The sequence below is a fragment of the Vanellus vanellus genome (genome assembly GCF_965231255.1).
Source record: "Vanellus vanellus genome assembly, chromosome: 1".
Classification (NCBI taxonomy): Eukaryota; Metazoa; Chordata; class Aves; order Charadriiformes; family Charadriidae; genus Vanellus; species Vanellus vanellus.
In genome coordinates this window covers 207,377,312-207,404,664 of record NC_138905.1, presented here as the reverse complement: position 1 = coordinate 207,404,664, position 27,353 = coordinate 207,377,312, and the positions used below count along the sequence as shown (strand labels likewise).

The window sequence follows — 27,353 nt, the reverse complement described above, 5'->3', positions numbered from 1 at the left end:
ACAAGTAGCACACAGGGGCTCGCAGCGGTGTTTCGTTTGCCCTGCAAAACTAATGAGAAACGTGTTTGGATACCAATTTTTTAAACTAAAAAAAAAAAAAAAAAAACAAACAAACAAAAAAAAAAACCCATCCTGTTATTTATAAAAGTGCAGAAAGGATGGAAGGCCCCTTGAGAGCCAAGCACCGTGCCTGGGCCCGGAGTTTGGCAGCACTGTGCCTAAAGAGGCGGGTGGGCACGGAGGGGGCACGGATAGGGCACGGAGGGGCAGCGAGGTGCCCAGGCCTGGCGCCCACCCTCGGCTGGGGACCGCTGGGGACTTCCGGGGACCCTCGAGGCCCGGACCGGGCCCCACCCGCCCTGTCCCTCGCGCCTGGTTTGAAGGCCATCAAAGGCTGCGACATCCAAACTGCCGCCGCCCTCCCCTCAGTGGCGGCCCCGCCTTCCCCTCAGCCGTGGCCCGGCCCCGTTGCGAAGGAAGCGGCGTCTCCGGTTGCTACGATGGCGGTGGCGAGGCCGGGCTGTGCTGAGTCGTGGATCGGTGCCCGGCACTGACGGCGGTGTGCTCCGGTACGGGGGCGACGGGCCCGAGGCGCTGAATGGAGCCTAGCGGGAAGGGCGGCAGGGCGGCACGGGGGCAAAACCTCCCCGGCCGCCTCCAGGACAGCGCGGAAGGGAGGAGGAGCGGAGCTGCGTATCCTTCCGCGTATCCGTCCGCCGGGGGCGAGGGGCTGGGGCGGTGGAGCGGAGGGTGAGGGCGGGTTGAGGCGGCCTGCCTCGGGAATGGCCGTCCCGCAGGGAGGCAGGTCTTGCCGGGCGGCAGGGTTGCGAGGCGGTTTTGTGGGGCGGGTGCGGGGGGCTGCGGGGGGCCGGGGCGGGGCGGGGCGGGGCGGCGGCGGCGGCGGCGGGGGGGAGGAGGGGGGGCACAGCCCCCGTCAGGGGTTGCCTCAGTGTTGGCGTGAAGTAAAACTGGTATGTTGGCTTCATTTAAAGTGGGGTAGAAGAATTGACTCCTCAGGCAACTTTGGAGTCGTCGTCTTTGTTTTCCCTCCTAGAGCAAGATACTGCCATTGGGAGTTGTATTTTCCGTCGTAACTTGGGGATCCTTTTTTTTTTTTTTTGAGTTTAAGTGAAAATAAATACTGACATAAGTTCTAAGCTGTGCCTGTACAGCCCTACTTAAATCATGACTGAAGTGAGGCAGGACTGATCGTGCTCTGTGGAGAGCTTTTATCTGGTGATATGAACAAATTTCAGTGTAAACAACTAATTCTTTAGATCGGGGAGAGGTTGGTTTTACCATTTTACTGTTTTCCCTGTGATAAAACATTTTCGTGTGTAACAGATTTAGGTAATGACAGAAGAATGTATCTGAAAGATGTATCTTCAAATAGACATAGTGAAGGTGAGATTTTTCATTTTCTGATACGATGAAAGATGAGAGCAAAGTCTCTGTCAAGATCACTGTAAACAATAAAATGCAATTACATTTTTGTCTGGATAAACATAAAGTTAGGTATGACCATAATAGACAACTATTGTGTATTTAGTCAAAAGGTGTATCAGCCTTTATCTCATGTAGAAAGTTTGCCCTTTCCTAAAAAGGTATGTAAAGTCAATCACACAGGCTTTTAATCCTTTAATGAGCTGTTTAATACAGTTTCCATTGTCCTTAACACAGTGCTAGGGATAGAGCTTCAACATTTCATTTTGAATGGGATTTAGAAGAAGAACGTCAGGCATTGAAAGAAGATCAAAAAATATGTCGGAGTAGAGCACAGAAATATTTGTTAGAGACAAACAGAAGAAGAAGGTAAGTAACTAGAGTTCCTTTGGTAGGAGACTAAGAAAAAAGAGCAAGTCAAAACCTTGAAACAGCACAATATATTTCTACTATTTGCACATTTGCATTGTTAAATAGCCTTACTCCTTTGTTCTAGAGGAATCTAGGCAGAAAAGTTTAACCAATCCAGTTTCTTGCTATAGGACAAATAAAATATGTAGGACAAAATATATAGGACAAATAAAATATAAAAAGAACAATATTCTGAGTTACTCGCTACTTTTTGGAGACTCGCTGTAGTCACCTCATATAAAGTAAAGTAGTGCTTTCATTTCATGGATCTGCATTTCTAATATTATTCTGTTTTTTATTAGTTTCAGTGGATCTGTGAAAAACACATTAAGATGTACGGTACAAGTCAGTCAGCAGGCAGGCAGTTCTCATTGCCCTCTGAAGTGTATGGTTATCTGTCTGCATGGCATAACAACTGCACAGCCTCCCCTCCGTGGTGGGGCTTTGTGCTCCCACTCCCCAATAAACACAACACAGTCTTCCTAGTACAGGATTATATTTATAATAAACTTATTCTGCTTTGACACTTTAAACGGAGCTTTGAATATTTTGCTTTTCTGCATACATCACAATGCAAAGTCATGAAATATTCTGTGACAGATGGGTTAAGTAAACACATTGAGATGTTTCAGTGAAGTGCTGTAAGTAGTTTAATAGGTATAGAGGCAGTTAATATTGTTTATACTGTCAGTGTAGCTTGACAGTATGTCCTATCAACATATGTTTTGAAATATAAAGAAAAATGGAAGAGGAAATATAATCACCTGTGAGTGATTAAAGACAATGTGTGACCCACAAGCTTTGCAAATAATAAACTGAATCTCAGCTGAAAGATTAAATATCTTATTTAGTTCTCTGGAACAGTACCACTGTAAGACTACAGCTCTCAGATGATCACTGTTTATTGTATTACTGGTCTTGAAATATTATACTCCAATGTAAAAGGAATACCAGACATGCTGCATATTTTTGATAGATTGGTATAGTTAAACTTGTTGATACATAAATACATAGAATCATAGAATTGTCTAGGTTGGAAGAGACCTTTAGGACCATTGAGTCCAACCATCTACCCTACTCTACAAAGTTCTCCCCTACACCATATCCCCCAAGACCACATCTAAACATCTCTTAAACGCATCCAGGGATGGTGACTCAGCCACCTCCCTGGGCAGTCTATTGCCGACCTATGCCCGACCACTCTTTCTGTGAAAAATTCTTTCCTAATGTTCAGTCTAAATCTACCCTGTTGGAGCTTGAAGCCATTCCCTCTTGTTCTGTCATTAATTACCTGTGAGAAGAGACCAGCACCAACCTCTCTACAGTGTCCTTTCAAATAGTTGTAGACAGTGATGAGGTCTCCTCTCAGCCTCCTCCTCCTCAAACTAAACAGTCCCAACATTTCCATATGAATTTCATTGCAGCTATAAGAAACACAGTATCAATCCAAGTTACTCAGGTGAGCCAGTTAAAAATTTAGGTCTGGTATTCGTAAAATGAAATTGTTTCCATTTGTGATAATTGATAATGGCATAATTATAAGCCTAATAAGCAGTTCAAATAGAAGTCTGTGGTAACAAGTCTTCCCATAATAACTGAAAAGAGTTAGTTGTCTAATGTTAGAAAGGTAGTAAGTGCATACAGTATTACTAAGCTGTGAAATATAATTCAAAATTAAGTGTCATTGCATGTATGGAGGAAAGTAGTTTGGAAATAAAAAGTTCCTTGGAATTGAATATTTTTTCCTGACAGTTATGTAAGTAGGAAGCAATTTATCTTCTCATGGATCAGCCATCAGGTCATGTCTCAAATCCGTGTATGAGGCAAATTCTGTTAGCTTTCTAACACATGTAAAGGTGTTAGCTATGATGGTTTCGCAAAGGTAGCATGCCTTCCTTAAGCTTCACATTCTCACCTGGCAGCACCCCGAGTTCTCCATGACTGGGCTTACTGGCATGTATCAGAAGTTATTCTTTGCACTGCTGTTTTGTAATTTCAAAACTGAAATTCATAGAATCATAGAATGGTTTAGGTTGGAAAGGACCTTGAAGATCATCGAGTTCCAACCCCCCTGCCATAGGCAGGGACACCTCTCACTAGACCAGGTTGCCCAAGGCCCCATCCAGCCTGGCCTTGAACACCTCCAGGGATGGGGCCTCAACAACCTCTCTGGGCAACATGTTCCAGTGCCTTACCACTCTCAAAGTGAGAAACTGCTTCCTGATACTTAATCTCAACCTGCCCTCTTCCAGTTTAAAGCCATTCCCCCTCGTCCTATCGCTACATGCCCTAGTAAAAAGTCCTTCCTCAGCTCTCCTGTAGGCCCCCTTTAGGTACTGGAAGGCCACAATAAGATCTCCCCGGAGCCTTCTCTTCTACAGGCTGAGCAGCCCCAACTCTTTCAGCCTCTCCTCATAGGAGAGGTGCTCCAGCCCTTGGATCATCCTCGTGGCCCTCCTCTGGACATGCTCCAGCAGGTCGATGTCCTTCTTATGTTGGGGATTCTAGAGCTGGATGCAGTACTCCAGGTGGGGTCTCACGAGAGTGGAGTAGAGGGGCAGAATCACCTCCTTTGACCTGCTGGCCACACTTCTTCTGATGCAGCCCAGGATATGGTTGGCCTTCTGGGCTGTGATCGCACTTTGCCGGCTCATCTTGAGCTTCTTGTCAGTCAGCATCCCCAGGTCCTTCTCCTCAGAGCTGCTCTCCAGCCATTCCCCGCCGAGCCTGTATTTGTGCTTGGGATTGCCCCGACCCAGATGTAGGACCTTGCACTTGGCCTTGTTGAACTGCATGAGGTTGGCTTGGGCCCACCTCTGCAGCCTGTCCAGGTCCCTCTGGATGGCATCCCTCCCCTCCAGTGTGTCTACCTTGCCAAACAGCTTGGTATCATCAGCAAATTTTTTCTCTCTCTCTTTTTTTCTTTCAACATATGGAGAGTAGACATGAGTGCATTGTGAGGTATGACAGCCTGTTTTCTACTTCTAACCTTCACACAAAATGGTGGAGGTTGGAAGGGACCTCTCTAGGTCATCTGGTCCAACACCTCTGCTACAGAAGGGCCATCTAGAGCTCGTTCCCCAGGACCATGTCCAAATGGCTTTTGAGTATCTCCAAGGATGGAGACTCCACAATGTCTCTGGGCAACCTGTGCCTGTGCTCGGTCACTCTCACAGTAAAAAAAAAGTGCTTCCTGAAGTTCAGAGGGAACCTGCTGTGTGTCATTTTGTGCCCATTGCCTCTGATCCTGTCACTGGGCATCACTGAAAAGAGCCTGACTCCATCCTCTTCGCACCCTCCCTTCAGGTATTTATATACATTGATAATATCCCACATGAGCCTTCTCAGCTGGAAAACCGGGCTGAACAGTCCCAGCTCTCTTAGCCTGTCCTCCTAGGAGAGATGGCCCAGTCCCTTTATCATCTTCATGGTCCTTTGTTGGATTCCATCCAGTATGTCCCTGTCTCTCACCAGTCACGGGAGTCCAGGTGTGGCCTCACCAGTGCTGAGTAGAGGGGAAGGATCACTGTCCTCAACCTGCTGGCAATGCTTTGCCTAATGCAGCCCAGGATACCATTTGCTTTTTTTTGCTGCAAGGGCCCACTGTTGGCTCGTGTTCAGCTTGCTGTCGACCAGCACCCCGCGGTCTTTTTCTGCAAGGCTGATTTCCAGAGGGGTAGCCCCCAGTATATGTCAGTGCATGGGGTTGTTCTTTCCCACGTGCAGGACTTTGTGCTTCTCCTTGTTGAACTTTATGAGGTTCCTGCTAGCATATTTCTCCAGCCTGTTGAGGTCCCTCTGGATGGCAGCAGGACCCTCTGATGTATCAGCCACTCCTCCTGGTTTTGTGTCATCTGCAAACTTGCTGAGGGTACACTCTGCCCCGTCATCCATGATCATTAATGAAGATATTGAATAGGACTGGAACCAGTATTGACCCTTGGGTTACACTGCTAGTTATTGGCTTCCAACGAGGCTTTATGAAACTAGTCACCACCCTCTGGGCCCAGCCATTCTGCCAGTTTTCTTTCCACCTCCCTGTCTGGTCATCCAGCCTGTACATCAAGAGCTTGTCTATGAGGATCTATGGGAGACTATCAATGGCCTTAGTGAAATCCACGTAGACAATATCCACTGCTCTCCTGTCATCTACCCCTACCTGACCAGTTGTTTCTTTGAAGAAGTTTATCAGGTCGGTCAAACATGACCAAATTTGATGCCAACCTGAAATTTATAAAGCCTCTGCTGAAAAGTAATAGTGGTGAATTTCCTTTAGCAAACAGATCTAGGGAACATATATCAGAGGTTCTGCTCTATTCTCAATCTTGTGTCATTTAGGTTTATTCTCTTTGTGTTGCATTATGGAGGAAAAATTTTCTGTGGGTTTTTTTTTTTTTCGTTTTTTGGAAGAACCACCAGTAGCCTACCTTTAAACAAGGTTATACCAAGGCTGAGTCCAAGTCTGATAGCCCCTACTTCCCCACTCATGAGAACTGCATAGAGTTCATATTGAGATCAAAGAGCTCAAAGAGCTTGCAGATTGAGGTCTTTTGTTTTCAACTTTTTCTAAATGTATTTGTAATGATTTTTTCCCTGATGGTGTTGTATTGATCTGTTGTCAATACCTCTAAAACGCAGCAGCTTCAGCATTAAGAATACTCAATTTCTGACAAGATGTGCTCAGTTAGTTGCTTTATTGGTAAAAGGCAGAAACACTACTTGCACAGAAAAGAGCAAGTATAGCTTTGGAAAGCAAAGTCACAGTAACTTAAGTCACATATCTTTTTCAAAGTGAATACGTAGAGGAACCCATATTCATGTCTGATGCCACCAGTTTCTTTGCATCTCTTGTACTGACCAAGCTCCTTAGCTTTGTCCTAACAGCAGTGCTTCAACATAGTGAACAACCAGCCTACTGATTGTTTTTTGCCCTAGTATAAAGAAAGTAATTGCTTTATTGTCTCGCTAATATGCAAAGTTGCAATTTCAAGATCAGGTTAAGAATTAAATATGCTCTGGGACAGTAGCTGACAGATATTTTGTTTAAATAACAGTATTCCAGAAATAAGAGCTACTGACTAAACGCATACTTGATGTAAGTGAATAGGATATCATAATTTGGGTTTATATACTGCAGTACTTTTTAAATACCAGCTGCCGACTTGCTGGGGACTGCAGCTGTCCCGCTGTTATTGCTTAATGCAAAATGTGTTTCCCATTTTACTGTGATGTTACTGGCTGCAGGTAGTTGGTTCATTCTGGAAATGCAATTGTCTATGTGCATTTTTAAATAAATCTTACAGTCAGCTATCTTGGTTCAGTGGTCTGAATTACCTTAAAATCTGAATAGCTAATCCATCTGTTGTAACTGGGGAAGGAAACGCTTTCCCACTTTATATCAGTTTCCAATCTATTCCCATTACTGTTGTGGTTTCTTTTCAAAACAATATTTTTTTCAACACATGCACAAGCGTCGTGCTCCACCTACTGGCTGATTATCATTGATTATTTAATAAAAGCTTTTTAAATTATTCATCAGTGTTGTTGATGCAGACCTAAAAGCAGTCTAGTGCCAGAAATGGGAGAAAAATGTTAGCACTTGGTAAACCGACAGGGCAAAGTGTTAAGAATTTAATATTGCTTTCTATGTCGGAATGAAACTGTGAAAAGTAGTGGTCGCTGTAACCATGTAGACCTGTAATCCGGTATTGCCATTTCTGGTAATGGGCCACTGGATTGTGCTGAGTTTGCAAGGCCTCAGGACAGATGCTTGCCAAGCTTGCTTTCTCTGAACTCTTGACCTGCCTGCAGCTTTGTTTTGCTTGGTTTAGCTGTAACAGCAATTTCTCTAATTAATCAGGTGTCTGTGGCTAATTTATTTTGCCTTTGTTTATATTTTTATGGTGTGACCATAGTTTTATATAGATAGCAGTAAAAAGCAGTTATTCTATGTAGAATGAAATATTTATGACTAATATAACGATGTAGTGTAGGAAATACAGTCCTGATACGATTGCAGAGGCCTTGAGAGCCGAAGGTGCAAGACACAGCGTAGAGGAGTAGAGGCAGGGGGTGATAAGAGATGGCACACAGGCTTGGCACTGAAGACCCCACAGCTGTAAACAACTCACTGATAGTCAGTTAAAGAAATGCAGACCTAGGTCTGACAAAACTGGCTTTAGGGGTAACAAAGAGAACAAAGGAATAATATGTAATATATGTAAAAGGCACTGTGTATGGAATATTTGGAGGTACTGTGGAGCTGCAGATTGATGAAGAAAGAGCAAAGGTGCAAAAGTGTCTTGGGAAATACAAAAATGACGCCAAGTAGATCCTGAGGTGAGGAACAAGAAACCATTAACATGAACATCATATTGCTCCTGGTGAAGGGACTACAGATGGTGACAACTCACCATAACACCCAAGCACCACCAGGATGAAATGACCAGCCTTGGGACACAGAAGAAGCACGAGCATCAAGAAAAGGGGTAGAAACTCTGTGTGTGAATAACAATTCAAACTGTATTATCACTATTATCAAGGCTTTCTCTGTATAGAAGTATTATTATTATGTTTTGGTAACAATTATATCTGGATTAATAGGATTAGACTTCTAAGATTTTAATTATGCTAACAAAAAAAATTCTTGGCAATATATAACATATGCTTACTTTTTGCCCATAAATAAGATTTGGAGTGTAACAACTGGTGGATAGTGCAGGCAGCTCTCCTGTGAACCTTTGGGGCATTTTGGAGGACAGCCCTCTGTGAGCTCTTATGGCATTGTATGGGTCAGTCCTTCTGAAGCTCTCCCAGCAATTTGGGGCTGTCCTTTTGTCTTCATCATATGATAATCAGAGAAGATGAGAGAATGGAGTTAGTATGTGTCCCTATGGTCCTGGTAAGTATCTCACTTAAATAAAAAAAATGATTTATGGGCAACCTCTGCAGATGCTTTTAAGGATCTAAGGTGTGTTTCCTATTTGCCCATGAAGGGGATTTTGAGTGTGACACCCATTCTAGCCTTCTCTTGATCTTGCTGTAGTCATAAAGTATACAAGCACCCTCCTACCTCAATTTTAAAATTATTGTGCACTGGTTTGCAAACATGATATGGCAATGGATAAATAATATCAACTCGTCATCGAAAGGTTCATTTCTTAGCATTCAATATTCCTTTTTTTATTTTCATCCAAGGTAGTAGTAAGCATTTAGTCCACCTGGGAATGTAGTATCCATCACTTCACCATGAAGATAATTTAATAAAATTAACCAGGAAATAGTTCCACCATCTGGTTATACTGTTTTTAACATAAAAATGCTTTCCACATAATGTCTGTATATGTGAAACTGCTAAATATTTTAAGTTTTGTATTCCAAATTCACTATAAACATTTTGGCAGCCATTTCAAAAATTGCTGCACTGCTGAGCTGTTTATAGTAGACAGAAAAACTGGGTTAAAAAAACACCATCCAGGAAATTCTTGTGCTAACTCCCCATCTTCAAGCCTCACTCTTTTGCCAATGTTACATCTGTGATATGAACCTAAGCTGGTGGCTTAAAGAGAGCGGATGAACAAACATTTGCTTTAACTGCTTTTCTGTAAGATGTCAATGTGTATTTGTAAAATTATTTATTTTACATAATACACCTGGGTGTCACAATTTACATTCTGTGAGGTCAAGAAGTTAATGATGCAGGCTTCACTGCATATCTTCAGTGCATTTCCTTACATTTAAAATAAGATCCTTTCTCTCCCTCATGCCTTAATCCAAACCAAATAGTTACTGTGATGAGCTGTGGTGAAAAAGACCTCTTGCATCAGCATTTGGACTTGCCCATTTCCAGCTATATGGAACGTGGAACAAGAGTAATTTTTTGTGCCAGTTATTAAGAATGTGGAAGAGTGCAGCTAAGTCATACTCCAAAATCGTTTAAAAAATAAATAAATAAAGGCTCTGTCAGAATTTACTCTTTCCTTTTTGGAGTTATACTCTGGAATTACTCCAGGTGCAAAGTTATAGAATTTCCCACATGTCTGAATTTAACAACAACAGTTCAACTAAAGGCCTTCTTGAGCAGCTTCAAGAAGTATTAAGGGTATCAAGAAGAATGTGTTTAAAGTGCTTACTAGGATAAGTAAGTCTGTTTCCTGTGTTGTTATTTTCCTATTTCTTTAGTCAAGATAAAGATGTAAAATATTGTGGATTTCTGTATCGGATTTTAACCCAAGTGAAATACAGGAATACTGAAAGTTGACCATGAACTCTAGTTCTACTTTTTTAGTTCTCACTTCTGGATTTTATGAACAACTGAAGTTCCTGTGAAATTTTAACCAAATTGCAATAAGACATTTTATGTGGATAAAGTTCTCTGCAGATTTTTTGGGGTGTTGGATAACTTCTCTGGCTTCACCCCATGCCTCAAGTGAAACCATTCCTGCTTGCTGACAAACTGAAGTTTACAGATGAAACTTGCAGTGTTGGGGTCATATTTTAATTTAATCACTTCTCTTTGCATAAGTCAATCTTCTGTCTTATCCTTCATTTGAAGCTGTAGAGTTTTATAACTTGATCTCTAGAAGCAGCATTACCTCAAATTGTAGATATTCACCTGAATTTTTGAAAGTATAACTATTAAGTGTCATTTGCAATAAATGGGTTGTTAAAATAAAATGTAAGCTACCATCTGTGTGCATTGCAGGAGGTAGTCTCAGCAGTTCTTATGATCCAAGACAATTGTCAGGATTGCTGCTGCTGGGAGATCTGGAGATTTGTGAGGGAATGTACTTCTGAAGTAGAAGTAGTAATTGCTTAAGTTGTTCACTGGCATTTTGATTTCTGACCTTGGAGAACATTAATCCAGAGTGCTATATGTATACAGTAGCGAAAGTAGTGGATCCTTTTGCACATTTTATCTCTTTTCATATGCTCCACGACTGTCTTTCTTGAGGTTAACGTTGGCAATATTGGAGGTGTAGTACTGAAGAAAGGAAGATCAGCAGTAACACAATTTCCAGTTTCCCCTTATGATATGGGGAGGAGTTTTAAGGTGCGCTCATGATAGCAGGAATGCAAGTAGGTAGTCATGCTTTGAGGTTTGAATAGCTGCATGGGATCTGTTTACAGTGCATTTCCACTTTAAAGATACATATATATTGTCTTCACTTTTTATTAATGAAATGCACTAATTGGTCCATAAAATTGGGAATTATCAGTCATTAGTTTAGTATGTTTTGACAACAATGCATAGATGAATTTTCAAAATGGTGAAAGTTCTTTATGTCTCTGTCTGCTACGCTTTGGATTCCAAGTGGATTAAAGTGGATATTCCTGTAAAAGTGTGTGCTTAGGAATTAGCTGGCTGTTTTCCTATTTTTTACTATTGTGCAATTATAGCCTCTAGACTTTCTAAAATAAATAGTACCCCTTTCAAATTTCAAATTTCAAAAAAAACAAACAGTACCTCTGTTTGTTTTCACAGGTGATAAGTCAACACTTTGAAGGGATACTAGGGAGGGTCAAGCTGAATAGTTTAGTTTGAATTTTTTCCCTGAGAAGAAAAGGGAAGAATAAGTAAAATACTTTGAGTTAAAGAGTAGCTCTGTTAAGTAGGAGCTTTGCTGCATTAAGCAAGAAACTCTATGAAGCAACTGTAATTGATTAAAGTTAAGGGAAGGTATCTTATTATGATGAGAGAAACAAAGAATGTCTGGCTAGATGTTACTACCTTTCTTTCCACTAATGCTGGCCGGGAATGGGACCCTACCTAGTGTACTAGTGACCTGTTAAATCACATTTCTAACACACAGAGAACTTTTAACTATGGGAATCTTCCAGTTGTAGTGAACCTTGCATGGCAGGCTTTAGAAGTTTTACTTGAAAAGTTATGTATTTAAATATTGTTTTGCCTACATAGGCACTGTGCCAATAACTTTATTGGTAGAGGATATGTTTTCACTCTGGGAGCTAATTTAAGTTTGTCAGTAAAAGTTGATGATTTTGCATCAGGAATAAACATTCCACATAGCTTCATCAAGCTTGTGCCTACCAAAGGAAAGCTTTGTGATGATGGCTATTTTTGATGAAAGCCTGATTTGCTTTCCGACCAGTAGGACGCATTTAAGATATTTGATATTAGCAACTGATTCTGTCAGTCATAGTTTCACATTACAGTTTTATTCCATTTTGTGCTACTAATCTGATTGTCTTTCAGGAAGCTTCTCAGCAACTGGGAGTTGGTACTAACTCTTACATATTTATAGGTAAAAGCTGTAGTTCCTTTCTGTTATTTATGAATAACAACTTCTCAACTGTTACTGTTTCCCTGACAACTTATGAAATGCACGCGCAGAATCACAGAATCACACAGAATCACACAGAATCACAGAATTTTCAGAGTTGGAAGGGGCCTCTAGAGATCATCTAGTCCAACTCCCCTGCCAAAGCAGGATTGCCTACAGCACATTACTCAGGACTGCATCCAGGCGGGTCTTGAAAATCTCCAGAGAAGGGGACTCCACACCCTCCCTGGGCAGCCTGTGCCAGTGCTCTGTCACCTGAACCGTAAAGAAGTTTTTCCGTGTATTTGAACGGAACTTCCTGTGTTCTAACTTGTGCCCATTACCCCTCGTCCTGTCACTGGGAACCATTGAAAAGAGCCTGGCTCCATCCTCCTTCAACCCGCCCTTTAGATACTTGTACGCCATAATAAGGTCTCCCCTCAGCCTTCTCTTCTCCAGGCCAAAGAGTCCGAGCTCTCTCAGCCTTTCCTCATAAGGCAGATGCTCCAATCCCTTAATCATCTTAGTTGCCCTTCGCTGGACTCGCTCCAGCAGTTCCCTGTCCCTCTTGAACTGGGGAGCCCAAAACTGGACACAGTATTCCAGTTGTGGCCTCCCCAGTGCAGAGTAGAGGGGGAGAATGACCTCTTTCGACCTACTGGCCACACTCTTCCCTATGCAGCCCAGGATTCCATTGGCCTTTTTGGCAACAAGGGCACATTGCTGGGCCATGGATAATTTACTGTCTACTAGGACCCCCAGATCCTTCTCCTCCGAGCTACTTCCCAGCAGGTCCGCCCCTAACCTGTACTGGTGCCTAGCATTCTTCCTTCTCAGGTGCAGGACCTTGCACGCACAGCATTTGCAGTTCACCTTCCTATTGATCTGCCCACTGTAATAGATTTACGTGGTAATGTAAAGACTGTGGAGAAAGTCACATTGTGACAAGAACTGTTTGAGTCTGCATGTTAACTCATATATAAGAAAGAATCAAACCGCTGGTTGAGGCTAAAAAATAGAAAGATTATGGTGTGTCTTTTATTTATAACCTGCTGTCCTATTTACATTCAGACAAACCATAAAAATCCAGCGGTGCTGGAGTTTATAGTATTTAATTTGTGGACAAGAAAGCTTTTGTACTAAAATTGCAAATTGATAAGCAAGTAAGTTACTAATATTTCAGTAAATGTAATTAGAAAACACAGGGATCATCTACTTTTGCTTCTTAAATACAGAGCCTTTGAAGAAAGGCGGAAGCAACAAGAAGAAAAAGAACAAAGATTTAGAGAACAAGTTCTGCAGCAGAGGAAAATTAAACTTCAGGAAGCAACTGATAAGTTCCAGCGTGCTCATCTTCCTTTTTCTCAGCACAAGCAAATAGGTTTGTAAATTAAAATTCAACCATTATTCGCAATGCAAATGTTTTTCTATTAATACAATATAATTGAGGCAAATAGAACAATTAACTTCACTCAGATTAATTGTATTCATTAATATAAGCAAAACATAACTGACAAAAAGCTCAGATCTGATAAATATGAAAAACGTGGGTAGAGGGAATTAAAAAAATGTTGTTTTTTTTTTTTTCTAAAAAATTGTATTGTGAGATATTTCATTATGTTCCAGTCACAGTAAGTACATCACCGCCTTGGAATATTGTGGGTTCCTGCATTTTCCCCACTTTTTTCACTCCAATGTGCTTATTGCTTACAATACTGTACTTTCACAGCTGGGTGCAAAGTGTTACAAGGCCACTGGAAGTTACTAGGATAGTATAATGATCCCCTATTTGAACCCTTGAATATGAAATATTCAAGAATGTGCATTTGTTTATCATTAAGTAAAAGCAGTCCTAGCATATATTAATGTATTACATAACTCTTGCTGAATTAGTCAGCTTTTTAAGCTGTTCTCTCGCTGCTGGGAAGTAATGATCACTTCAACTCAGTTCCTGCTTTCTTGGAATCGGTGCAGATTGGCAGGAGTTTTTAACAGCATCAGCCAAGTCTGATTTCCAGTCAACTTTCCAGTGTTGAAACTCTTAAGATATGGTATATTACTTAGGTATTCTTTAACAGATTTACTCTCCCAATTGCAATTGTGCCAACTGTGAGGTAATGTCTCTGACTTCAAGATCAAATGTCAGATTAAAATAACAAAATGGAACAGTACTGGTTTAGGGCTTCTTCATAGCTCTACTGACAGCCCAGACTGTGTAGCAATATCGTGAATCACAATTATTTTTTTCTTGATTTTCTTTTATAGCAATTCTGCCTCTGCCACTTTCTGCCCTACTTTTGCTTACTTGAAAGAGGCAACACCTTGTGCCTGTCTGGACTCTTTCTTTCTCCACTGATTTGATTAGTAAGTCACAGTTTGGCCTCAATAAAATATCTGCAAGCCATAACTTTGGCTTAGTGCATGAGCGGAATAATCCTGATGTGAAAACAAAGTTAGTGGTGGACTTTTTAACAGTGCAGTCTGAAAACAAATAGCAAAACTGTTGAATACATGTGTTACTGTAAACACTTAAATAGAGTGGGGTTTTGTTTCAGAGGAACTCCAGCATGCCTAATGATGCTAAACCACTCAGTTTATTGTAACAGTCTGGATTTAGGCTTCCAGACTTAAGAAACTTAACCAAACCATTTATGGTAACATATTCCAATTGTAAAAATATTTTTTCCATTGTGTTTTTTACTCTAATCCCTCTAGTTCAGACAAAAGCAGCTTTTCAGTTAGAAGAAGCTCTTGAGCAAATTAAAGGATCAGTTTTAACACCAGGACTCTGCTTGCCCAGCAGAAACAAAACCAACTTCAGGTAGGCATTTCTGTTTACTGTGATGATCAAAGGAAGTAAATTGCTTAGTGCAGTCAATAAACAGCAGACAATTACTCTTTAAGAAATTATAGGCCATTTGTCTAGTGGCAAATAAAGCATTTCTGTGAATTGTTCCAATGAAACATTATGAAACATCTTGAGTTGTTTGTGTCCATTTGGTAAAACACCAGAGGAGACGACACAAACCTTTTCCCTTCAGCAGAATTCTGGGAATAGTCAGGGCCAACCCAATCCGCATTCGGTTGTGGCCCGACTCAGACTGCCATGGTTATCAAACCACCCGCTGTTCTATGAAGTATAAAGTATTCTGTCTTGGTGATTTCTTATTCTCATCCAGATTTTTTTCCTTTTGACATTCAAGGATAGTTTAGTTTGTATATTTATCCCATGATCTTTCCAGGTAACATTCCTTTAAATTTCTAATCCTCTGTATGTATCTTGAGCATCCTGATAACAATTTCCCCTGAAATTTCATTTTATATTACACGCAATTTGAATTGCATATTTTTCACTCTACCCAAGCACTTTTTCTAAGATACTTTGACTTATCACAGAATGTTTCTTCATGCATAGTTTATCTACTGTATTTGATACTCCTTCCTGATTATCCCCTTCCTAATCTCTCATTTCTTTAACATTTCAGTTCAGGGTTTTATTTTTGTTGTTGCTACTTTTGTTATTACTGTTATTATAATTATTTGCTGCATGCTGTAAGTTGTGCAGATGTTCAGAGTAGAGATAAATTCTATCTAAAAGGGCTCTTCCTACTTTCAAGCTTCAGTGTGTTCTTCATTGTCACGTTAATATTCAGCTTGATTACATTTCTACTGCTGATTAAAACATGTTTGCAGCAGATAAACTGGGCGATTGAGAAAATATTTCATACCTCTCTGAGCTAAATACTATATGCCTGTTGGCATATAGTTCTGCCACTACTACACTGGATTGACACAATAAAGGATTGCAGCCATAAAAACAAACAATCAAAAAAACTACCTGCTAAATATAAGTTGAAATTATGGGAAAAAAAATGTAGATGTTTCTGAACCCTGTCCCAGGGTTCCTGATCGTTTATCTGATTTCAGTCATAGGCTTGATTAAGGACAGCAGCTCAGTGCCTCTTCCCACTGCCTTTATCATTTGTTTCTTTATTTTTCAACTTTCTTCAAACTGATTCTTGTGCCTCAGGGGCTCACAGGTTTCTCTTAGGACATCTTCAAACCACTTACCATTTCCTTAATTTCTTACAGTATGACAATGCTGTCACTCCATATTATATTTGTATAATTTTAAAAATTCACTGTCCTGTAATGATAGCGTGTTCTTTTCCTGATTTTCATTTTACTAACCTGATTTCCTAAGGAAATTAAATTTATACATTCATATTCTTTTACAGTTTGTGTTCCCCTAGTAACCAAATTTGAGAGAGAGCTAAGAATTGCAAAGATAATTATATTTCTACAAGTTTGAAATTGGCAATTGAGCAAGGAAGAAATTACTCAAACAAGTGACCCCAGCATGAAAAAGGCTTAAAAGTTGAGTCCACATTGACCTATTGACAGGTCACAAGGAGTGAGGCTTGAGTAGGAGTCATATGGGATGGGTGAAGGAGGATGCAGAGAATATTGGGGGTATGGTAACAAGGGAAAAAGAATTAAGTTATGGCAGTACAGGCTTGTGTATAGGGGCAAGGTATACAAATTAATATGAAATAAAGCTTTGCTTATTCTAATGCTAACAATTTGTCTCCCTTTCTTGTGACAGAAAATACTGTATGCGTTTTTGTCTGCATCTCACACAATCCCTTACTAAGCGCTGAGATTCAAACTGAGCACGTGCTATGCAGCATAGATTCTCCTGGTCTGCTGCAGAAGATGTTAGTGCAGGGATGTTCCTGTTAGTTTTGGTCTGGGAGCCATAGTTCATGTGGGTCATAAAAATGGCATGTCTGTGTTTTCAGACTTGGTTCCAAAATTTTCTTAGAGGACAAATAAATTTCTTGCAAATCAGTACAGCAAAGTAAGCTTTGAAGAAGAAAAGCATTTTAAGAAGGTTCGCAAAGGTGGAGGTTCTTCAAAACTCACCAATTCTGAGCTCTAAAGCTTTAAAAATGTCTTATAACCCCTTTAACTGGAGATTTTGGGACAGCTAATAATTAACTCAGATGAGGTAGTAGATGCCTTTCAGTATTTCTACCTCTTCTTACACTTCTATAAACACTCAAACCAAAAATCCTGTATCATCTTTAGAATTCACCCTCCCTCAGAAATACAGTGTATAGAATTCATTGACAGTCCCCTTTTAAAGGAAGAAATGAATGTTGTATTAAGTATCCAAGACAAATATCGGCTGCAGGACCAGCTGGATATAGGTGGATTATATAAGGTTCTAGAATTCTTAATGTCTGTGTTTAAAAAGTTGTAAAAAATTAAATAAGGCAATGGAGACATATTACTTCCTCTTGGAGAAAGGCAAAAAATCCTGGAACACCTAATAAGTGAGATTGTATTATGTGCTTGCAGAAGAGCTACTCTGCTTCTAGTAAGGTTTAGTTATTAAAGGCTGAAGCAGAGATTTTGGTCAACTCATTAGCTGAAAGGGATTGGGATGTGTGCACATCAGGTGTGTAAATGGTGTGCTGCTCTTTGTAGAAGATATATTTCCCTGTTTGTGTTTACAAACAGTTGTATTTGATTAGGTTCAGTCTTGGGCTAGGAACTTAATCAAGACAAAATGTTCCCTGAAAAAAGTGAGAATATAGAAACTTTTATAAATATAAATGGTCTGAACATCCAAATAGATATCAAGAAACTTTCTCCTGTTCCCCCCCGCCCCCTTCCCCCCCCAAAAACCAACAGATTTTTGGGGGAGCCAGATGTATGTTGGTCTGGTCCACAGTAACAAAGTCTTTAAAAGTGGATAGGTACAGAAAGTTTTTGGATAGGGAGGATATCTCTCATTCAAAAGAATATAGATGCAGTTTTCTGAGTTCTATAAATAAATAGAAGTTGTTCTCCATTTTTGCTATCAGCCATCTTATCAGAAATAATAAATTCCTTTTTAGACTCTGCTAAATATATATCTCTGCTTAGGTCAGTGCAATTACGCCAACCTTTTTGGAGTACTATATAAAATCTTCAGAAAAAAAAACAATAATCTTGATGGGACAAAAATTTACATTTTTCATTGTCCTAAAATTATAAGTGTTATAATACAGAAAAGGTCTCATTTGTCTAATTTGACACAGATGTACCAAAAAGAAAGGGATTGATTTTAACAGGGAGCATACTTTTAGATACAGAAAGAGGATGAAACAGATGAAGGCTCAGAAGAAGGAACCATGGAAACTTAAGCGGAAGAAATGGAGAGAAATGAAGGAAAGGGGTTGCTGAGTTTCTATACATACATTAGACATATGGTAGCCACCTCCAGCTAGGAACAATACATTCTTAATAATGCATCTCTGTTGGATAAGCAGTAGAAGAGGATGAGGTCTGTACATATTGTGTGACTGCACTGTTCAAATTTGCTCAATAGGAATGCCAGCTATTAAGGAACATAGCTTTGTGTGGCATGAAATAGTCCTATCTTCATACACTACACTGCGTATTGCCCATATATGAAAGGAACCATCACTTTCACCATCACCTTCACTGAAACTGAAGACAGGTGAAATGTGGGTGGTGCATCATCTTGTCAGGCCAGATTCCAATAAAAAATTTAAAAAAAAAGGAAGGAAATATGCAGAAGTATGATTTTCACATTTTGTCGCGTATAGACTCAAAGTTCACTTTTGCCACAAATTTAGCTAAACACCTTCACCCAATAGAGCAATATTTAAGGGATCGTGGTGATGCTGCTAAGGAACTGTATATGAGAAATGCATCCTGGGAATGTTGGAAAGCATCTGCATATTGAATGGACAATAAGGTTTAGTTTGTTACTCAAAATCCAGTGATTCCTGAGACACAGTATCATTTCAAATATTGGACCTGGATCCCCCCTATTTACTAAAGGTATACCCATTTTACAAATAACTTCACTGAAAGTTTATACTGATAATCTGTTTCCAATATCTATTCTCCTTCTACCACCATTTGTTAATCATCAGGGAGTATAACAAATTCTTGATCCTAAAATAGCAAGACATAAGCTTGGTTTTCTAATCAATTGTAAGGGTTATGGCTCTACTGAACAGATGCGAGAACTCAAAGCATGGATCTGGTGGGAGATTTATGTAAGTGCCACTTTGGATATACCAGACTAAGGGCATGTAGGGCCCTTGAGCCAGATTGGAACCAAAAGACAGTAATATTGTCCTTCGCTAAACTGTTCCACCTAGGCAGTCAAGCATAGCTGGCAACCTGTAACAGTTATACTTCCAGAAGACTAAAGCTTGATCTATCTATGAGCTGGTGGGTTTTGATATGTGGGTTGGGTTTGCTTTTTTTTAAGGCTTACCTTTCTTATTGGTTAAAGCTACTTGTTTCTTGGTTTTGTCATCCTTGATTTCTACCTAGTTCTTGCTTCTTGTTTTCCAAAGCTTGGTTCCTATTCCTAGGGATCTTACCCAGTCTTGTTGCAGTTCTATCTGCTTTTTATTCTTGAATGTATCTTGTTGCCCACTCCTTGCCTTCCTTTGCACATTTTCCTTGTCATTTGGCTTCACACTGTTCTTGGCTTCTTTGATTCCTGCGTATCAACCAGCCCCATGTTCTTGCTAATTCTCATCCTGTAGAAACCTGAGATTTCCTCTATCTTAATTTGGACTCAGCCTGACCACAGTACTCAGCTAGACTAGCTACTCCAAAGATATTTTTTTCAGGTAGCAAATACAAATTCTTTAATGTACCACATAAGTGGCATTACACATCATCAGTAGAGTTGGGGTCTCTAGGTAGTACTTGCTATTTGAAGTAAGGGAATATCTGACAACATCAGTATATAGTTGTCCTCTATATAGGCCAACCTTATGGAAAAATAAAAGCCATTTTGCTTGGGGTTTAAAAAAAAAAAAAAAAACAAAACAAAACAGGAAAAAACAAAAACAAAACAAACAAAACAAACAAGCAAAAAATTCCATTTTCCAGTTCTGTAAGTGACCAAACTGTTGGCTGACATTTTCCAGATTAATTCAGCCTGAGGCAGTCACCCAACCAAGTCTGACTGAAAAGTCTGACTATTTATAAATAACAGAAGAAAAGGTTTAAAATGGAAAGTGTTGGGCAGTTTTAGATAGTACTAACAGCACCAGCTGTAGTTACATATAGTATAGGTGTCCTTCACTTGCTGGGCATTTATTGACGATGTATACTTTTGGAAAGGAACATATTTAAAAGTGTACAGTTGACACATAGAAATAAGCCAAAGTAATAAGTTATTTGCTTGCATCAAGAACCACAGATGACACTTCATCCTCATCAGCATCTAGAAATGGTTCTTTCCATCAGAAGCAGATTTCAGCAATGGTTGACTGGGATAAAACAACACAAGAGAGCAGTACAACAAACATGGATAGTAACCAACTTCTTTTCCAGAAAAATCTGAAAGAAATGCAACAACAACTCGAAAAACAGCATCTCAGCAACTTGGAGGTATGATATTTCCATGTGATTCATTACATGATGCTTCTTAAATGTAATAGAAAGTTTCTTGAATGTGATAAAAATGAAAGGTCTGTTAAGCACTCTTTATCAAGTAGAAAACACCTGAGGCCGCAGTGTACTATGCCTTACCAATAGATTATTTACAGTAAAATTACACATATTTTTCAGTAAGAAATCTGAGATCTTTAAAAATGTTTGTAAGAATATTTTCAAAAATTCTTCAGAGATATCTGCCATGTTGTTCTTTCTTTCTGTGAATGTAAGATTTGTATGTCAGACTTCTTGGCTCTGAGATAGCTAGCCATTAGTCTATCACAGGAGTCTTGTGGTAGCTCCAAACTTAAATTGGTGGCTTCCAATTTGCACTTAAGTTTCTACTTTGCTGATTGCTACAGCTCAGCACAAAATTCTACAGCAGTATAAATATGGTAGGTCAAACGTTGGGGTGTTTTTTCATTTCTTGTTTTTTCTCCCAATGTGTTGTGATTTCTTAGGGATTGACTTCAAATACCTTGAGATCAGTTTTTGTCATCTTTGGAATAGAAATAGGTGTTCCAGCAACAGGCCCGATAACTTTCTACCTAAACTAATTTTTGGACCCAAAGTCGGTTTCAAAAGTCACCTTAGAAACACAGTGAAAATCAAGAAGAACCGAGCTCCAAAGTGATTTCTGCAGTTTTAAGTCTAATTTTAGGTCTGTCAATGTTGTCTTTGATTTTGGAAATATTGTCTTCAATATTACATTTTTTTGAAAAGAGGACATAATTTTGGACTCATTCTTTCATTTCTATAATATTATCTACTGGTATCTGGATTCATGGTGTCTGAAATGACCTTGACTGTATGAAACACCGTCCCTTTATATTGGTGATGGCTAGAGTCATGGGATCAGTCGTGGCAACAGAGCAAGGGTTTTTCCTTTTAATACATGTGTATGGATAACTTTTGAAAGACTGTACACAGTTCAGATACATTTCGAGTTCTTTGATACTGATGTTTTCAGCCATATTCTTCTCTGTCTTCGTACCTACTTTGTTCCAATGGGTATTCATGAGAATCTTGAGCTGATGGCTAACACAGAAAATCTCACTCAACTGAAGTAAATTTCAAAAAGGTTGAGGAGACAAAAAGTACAGTTTGTACTGGCAAGGTTGTTGAATATTCTTTCCATTTCATTCTTATTTCCAAGCACAAAAAGAAGGAAGAGCAAATGTCAATTTATAAGAGGAAGCTGATAAAACTGAATTCTAGATAATCACTTTCAAACAAAATCCACAAAGGTCGAAGCTTTTTCTTTTCTTTTTTTTTTTAATACCACATTGTGCATTTCATTGGTATAGTGTTTGCAAATCCCTCCCTAAATAGTGATGCTGAATTTGGTAGTAGCTGCATTAGGAATTCGTAGAATTAGGAAGAAAAATGCAATCTCTTTGAGAAAGAGGTATAAAAAGATTCTTCTTAATATATTGCAAGACAACTATATTGTAGTGTATTTTATCAAACAAAATGATCACATTAGACTTGAATTCTAGGGAAAAACTGCCATGAGTCATGCATAATTTTCACTTGTAGTCTTTTCTAAATGTTATCATCAGCTCTGGACACTGCATATAATATAGGAATTTGTGTTTACAAATTAATGTATTTTTGAAAATGCTCTGGTTCTGTAAAAAAAAATTTCTATTTTTCTGCTACCACTAGGGGTTGCTCAGCTTCTTCCCTCTGATAAACAGTTTCAAATTGTAAATATTTATACTTCAAATATTTGGACTTTCTTTGTTGAAATTGCTTGCTTTGCACTCTGATTACAAAAATAGTCAAGAAAGCTATTGTCATTGTTCTAAAGCCTGAGTTTTGGAAGTTTAATACTTGGATTGTGCTGGTGTGCATCGTGACTTCCTGTGATATGAAATAGTATTTCTAATACTCTTACTAATAAAATTTATAAATTATAATTATTTATAATGCTCTTACTGACATGAATAGGTTTCAGTAGTCTTATTACTGTCTGTTGTCCAAAATAATTTCAACAGTACTTGCCTTTCTGAAACTAATGTCAAAGTATTTCACTGCACACATGCTTTGCAGTCTAACCATCCATTGAGATCCTTTGACCTCTCTTTGTTTCTGTTTTTACAGGCCCAGCAGGATTATAAAGATTCCTAAAATTCTTTTCTTTCCTACAGGGCAATGAAGTTCTATGTAGACCTTTACCAGTAGATTTGGTGTGTTCCCTGCTTTCCATCCCTAAAAATTTGTATAGTTTCAGCAGTAAGCCAAGGTTTTCAGTCACCCTTCTGCCATTCTCCAAAATTATTTTGCTTAAAATATTGAGAGCAGTAGATTTTTTATTTTGTGCAACAGCTACGCCTGAGCCAGTACAACAAATTATTATTTGTTATATGTTCATAAGTATGATTGGTTTTGAAGAAATTAATACTGTTAATTTCATTTGCAATCAAAGGTTTTGTTGCACAGTCCTTTCCTGGGTTTGTTGCAGACCGGAATAAAATCTTTAAGGTGGAGCTGGTAGCATGGTCTTTAGCTAAAGCTGCATGCAGCTTTTCACCAAAAGACAAGTGCCAAACATTGTTCCAAATGTTAACTGTTTATTTTGAGATTTTCCATGGCACCTGCCTTGAACTGAGTAATTTTGAAATTTTCCAGTAAAATGGCTCATCTGTGACAAGGAATACTATTATTCAGATATCTTTTGTCTTTTTCTTTCCATTACCTCTTTAGTTTGATGCCCGCACAAAAAAAAAATCAGTACAATATTTTTATACTCTTCCAGAAAATACATTATGCTTGAATTAAAGTGTTTGACTGATGTAACATTTTACCTCTTTTGTTTCACTTTTTAAACAAAATACTTGGAAGTAAGAGCTAATTCACAGACAAAATAGGTATAGATTACAACACGGAGGTTGTATTTTCCTCTTCCCTCCTTTATAGGACCATAATTAGGTTATTCAGGTGGTGTCTGTGAAATTCAAATTTAAATCCCTTTCTGATTGATTTGAAGCAGGAATTTTACCTTGGCTCTCCTGTTTTTCCAAATGTGCTGTGCAGCCATTGAAGTACTCACTATCAATCTTTCTATGGATACTGTTCCCCTCAGCATAAAATCACAGAATCACAGAATCCAGAATGGTAGGCATTGGAAGCAGCCTTTGGAGATCATCTAGTCAACCCCCCTGCCAAAGCAGGTTCACCTACAGCAGGTTGCAGAGGAATGCATCCAGGTGGGCTTTGAATGTCTCCAGAGAAGGAGATTCCACAACCTCTCTGGGCAGCCTGTTCCAGTGCTCTGGCACCCTCAAAGTAAAGTTTTCCTTATGTTCAGACAGAATTTCCTGTGTTCCAGTTTGTGCCTGTTTCCCCTTGTCCTGTTGCTGGGCACCACTGAAAAGAATCTGGCCCCATCCTCTGAATGCCCACCCTTTAGATATTTATAAATGTTAATGAGATCCCTGCTCAGTCTTCTCTTCTCCAGGCTAAACAGACCCAGGTCTTTCAGCCTTTCCTCATAGGAGAGATGCTCCAGTTCCTTGATCATCTTTGTAGCCCTCCACTGGACTCTCTCCAGTAGTTCCCTGTCTTTCTTGAACTGGGGAGCCCAGAACTGGACACAGTACTCCAGATGCGGCCTCACCAGGGCAGAGTAGAGGGGGAGGATGACCTCCCTTGACCTGCTGGCCATGCTCTTTCTAATGCACCCCAGGAGATCATTTGCCTTCTTGGCCACAAGGGCACATTGCTGGCTCATGGTCAACTTGTTGTCCACCAGGACTCCCAGGCCTCTCTCTGCAGAGCTGCTTTCCAGCAAGTCAACCCCTAACCTGTAACAGTGTATGGGGTTATTCTCCCCAGGTGCAGGACCCTACACTTGCCCTTGTTGAACTTCATTAGGTTCCTTTCGACCCAACTCTCTAGCGTGTCCAGGTCTCGCTGAATGACAGTACAGCCTTCTGGTGTGTCAGCCACTCCTCCCAGCTTTGTGTCATCAGGAAACTTGCTGAAGATGCACTCTGTTCCCTCATCCAGATTGCTGATGAATATGTTGAGCAAGACTGGACCCAGTACTGACCCTTGGGGAACACTGCTAGCTACAGGTCTCCACCTAGACTTGGCACCACTGATCACACAACCCTCTGAGCTCTCCCATTCAGCCAGTTCTTAATCCACGTCACTGTCCACTCGTAACCCACACTTCCTAAGCTTACCTATGAGGACGTTATGGGAGACAGTGTCAAAAGCCTTGCTGAAGTCAAGGTAGACAGTGTCCACTGCTCTCCCCTCATCCGCCCAGCCAGTCATGCCATCATAGAAGGCTATCAGATTGGTCAGGCATGATTTCCTCTTGGTGAATCCATGTTGACCACTCCTGGTAACCTTCTTTTCCTTCACGTGCTTAGAGATGACATCCGGGATGAGCTGTTCCACCACCTTTCCAGGGATGGAGGTGAGGCTGACTGGCCTGTAGTTTCCTAGGTCCTCCTTTTTGCCCTTTTTGAAGACTGGCATGACATTATCTTTCCTCCGGTCCTCAGGCACATCTCCTGTTCTCCATGACCTTTCAAAGATGATAGAAAGCGGCTTCACAATAACATCTGCCAGCTCCCTCAGCACTTGTGGGTGCATCCCATCAGGGCCCATGGATTTCTGGGTGTCAAGTTTGCCTAAATGATCTCTAACCTGATCCTCCTTGAAAGGAGAGTCTTCCTTTCTCCAGGCTCTCTCTCTTACCTCCAGGGTCTGGGATTCCTAAGGACTGGCCTTATCAATGAAGACTGACGCAAAGAAGGCATTCAGTAACTGCCTTCTCTGCATCCTCCATCACCAGGGCATCTACCTCATTCAGCAGCAGTCCTACATTTTCCCTAGTCTTCCTTTTACTGTTGATACACTTGAAGAAGCCCTTTTTATTGTCCTTGCCAGGTTTAATTCCAAGTGGGCCATAGCCTTCCTCATTGCATCCCTGCATAGTCTGACAATGAAAATGCTTCAATATTTATTGAAATGGACGGGAACACAGGTACAATTTCTCAGAAATTGCAACCCAAACCATGAGGTCAGAGGGTTATTCTTACACTATCTCTAGTACAATAAAATTTTGTGTCATATGATAGATTCATAGAATCATAGAATGGTTTGGGTTGGACATGGCCTTACTTGCATGAGTGAGTTGACCTGTATGACTGTTAGCTGCGTTACTATGCTTTTGAGGTTGGACCATGTTTATGAAGTGGAGATGTTTCAGGTAACTGATGGAAAAACTAAATTCATTTTCAAGTGCGTGGGTAGTATGACTGGAATGAGTTAAACAAGGGTTCCTTCTGCAAGGTGTATTGTATCAGTTTGACTCTTCAGAGTCATAGACAAGGCCAGCATGGAAAAAAGGAGTGCCTGTGGACAGAGTCTCTCCCCAGTGTCAAGAACTTGTAAAATGCTCAGTTAGTGGGAAAACAGCCTCTTAAGGGGAGAGTTAGGATAAAATGGCACTGGAACTGAAGTCAGACTTGATTTTGAAGAGACCATTCAAAGACTTGAAATAGGTTTCTGTGGTCACCTTAAATCTAGAAACATTGGCCATTTTTTACCTGTAACTGTGAATGTTAACATTTTATGTTAATCGCTTAAATTATATGACAAACTTGAGTGATTTCCCTACTCATTTTCCTTTTGGCAAGATCAGAGGGGATCAGTTTTTATTGGCATTCAAACAATAATGAAACATACCACTATCTTCCACAAGTTTCACTAATCCAAAATTCACATTTGCTATAAATGCAAATTTAAATGTATCTCCAGACTAAATTATTTTGCCCAAATACTCAAACTTGTTTTGATAGTGTATTTGTCAAGAGTAGGTGGGGTTTTTTTACATAAAATAGTGGTTTATTCCAAGCCTGTGCTATATAAAGTGACACTGCAATCTTCATATTTGGCAATCTGGATGTTCAGTCATTTGAAGAGTGTCTTGCCTCAATTCAAAGCCCTGCTTGAACAGGTGATAATGTAGGATTGGAGCTGAAACAGCATTTTCAGTACAAAAGAGTTTGTTTCACAGGTAGATTACTACATGAATAAGACTTTGCCTGTGGATAAGTTAGGATTGTTATACATAGACCATAGCTCACAAACCACAGAAACAGGGAATTTGAGAACTGTCATCTAATAGATACCTGCTCCTCCTTTACAAGCATATACTGTTTTCATAAGAATTGCTATACATATTAGCATGAATTCCATTTTTGGTTTTACATTCAAATACATATATATATCTATATATATGGATCTATGAAATATTTATATACATAGCCATGCACTAAATTATTTCTACCATACTTCATAGCTATTTTTGAAGTTCTTCGTTTTACTGCAACAGAGTAAAATGTTCATAAAAGTAACTAAAGAAGAGGAACAGAGGAAAAAATAGATCTGATCTTTAGTTTACTGAAGTTATAGTAACACTGAAATGTTTCCTTGAAGGAAGGAAGTGGAAGATACAAAAGTTTGTGCATACTGGTCTGCCAGGATGCTATATCATATTATGGTAACTTGGCATTATCAGAGAAAGTATATTCTAATGTCTCAAGGGGATATTGGGAAATCTATTGCTTTCTCATTAAGATTAAAGTATCACCATCCAAACTAATTCTACCCCATTGAAGAGCAGAGCTGTGTTTTGGGTTTTTTTAAAGACATAAACCTTTTGTGAAGTAGAAAGCAAAACAGAATTTAACTACTTTTTTCTTCCAGTAT

At 39.7% G+C, this 27,353-nt stretch overlaps 1 protein-coding gene across 1 annotated transcript in view; it reads left to right on the top strand.

Moving 5' to 3' along the window:
• Positions 1-598: 598 nt before the first annotated feature.
• The window catches only part of CEP126 (centrosomal protein 126), a gene marked incomplete at both ends in the record, with an annotated part of 44,795 nt that continues 18,040 nt past the window's right edge, over positions 599-27,353 (top strand). The window contains 5 exons of the mRNA XM_082496657.1: positions 599-750; positions 1,681-1,812; positions 13,373-13,522; positions 14,839-14,958; positions 20,375-20,573. Of these exons, the coding sequence (XP_082352783.1) occupies positions 599-750; positions 1,681-1,812; positions 13,373-13,522; positions 14,839-14,958; positions 20,375-20,573 (753 nt within the window). The remainder of the gene's footprint in view (positions 751-1,680; positions 1,813-13,372; positions 13,523-14,838; positions 14,959-20,374; positions 20,574-27,353) is intronic.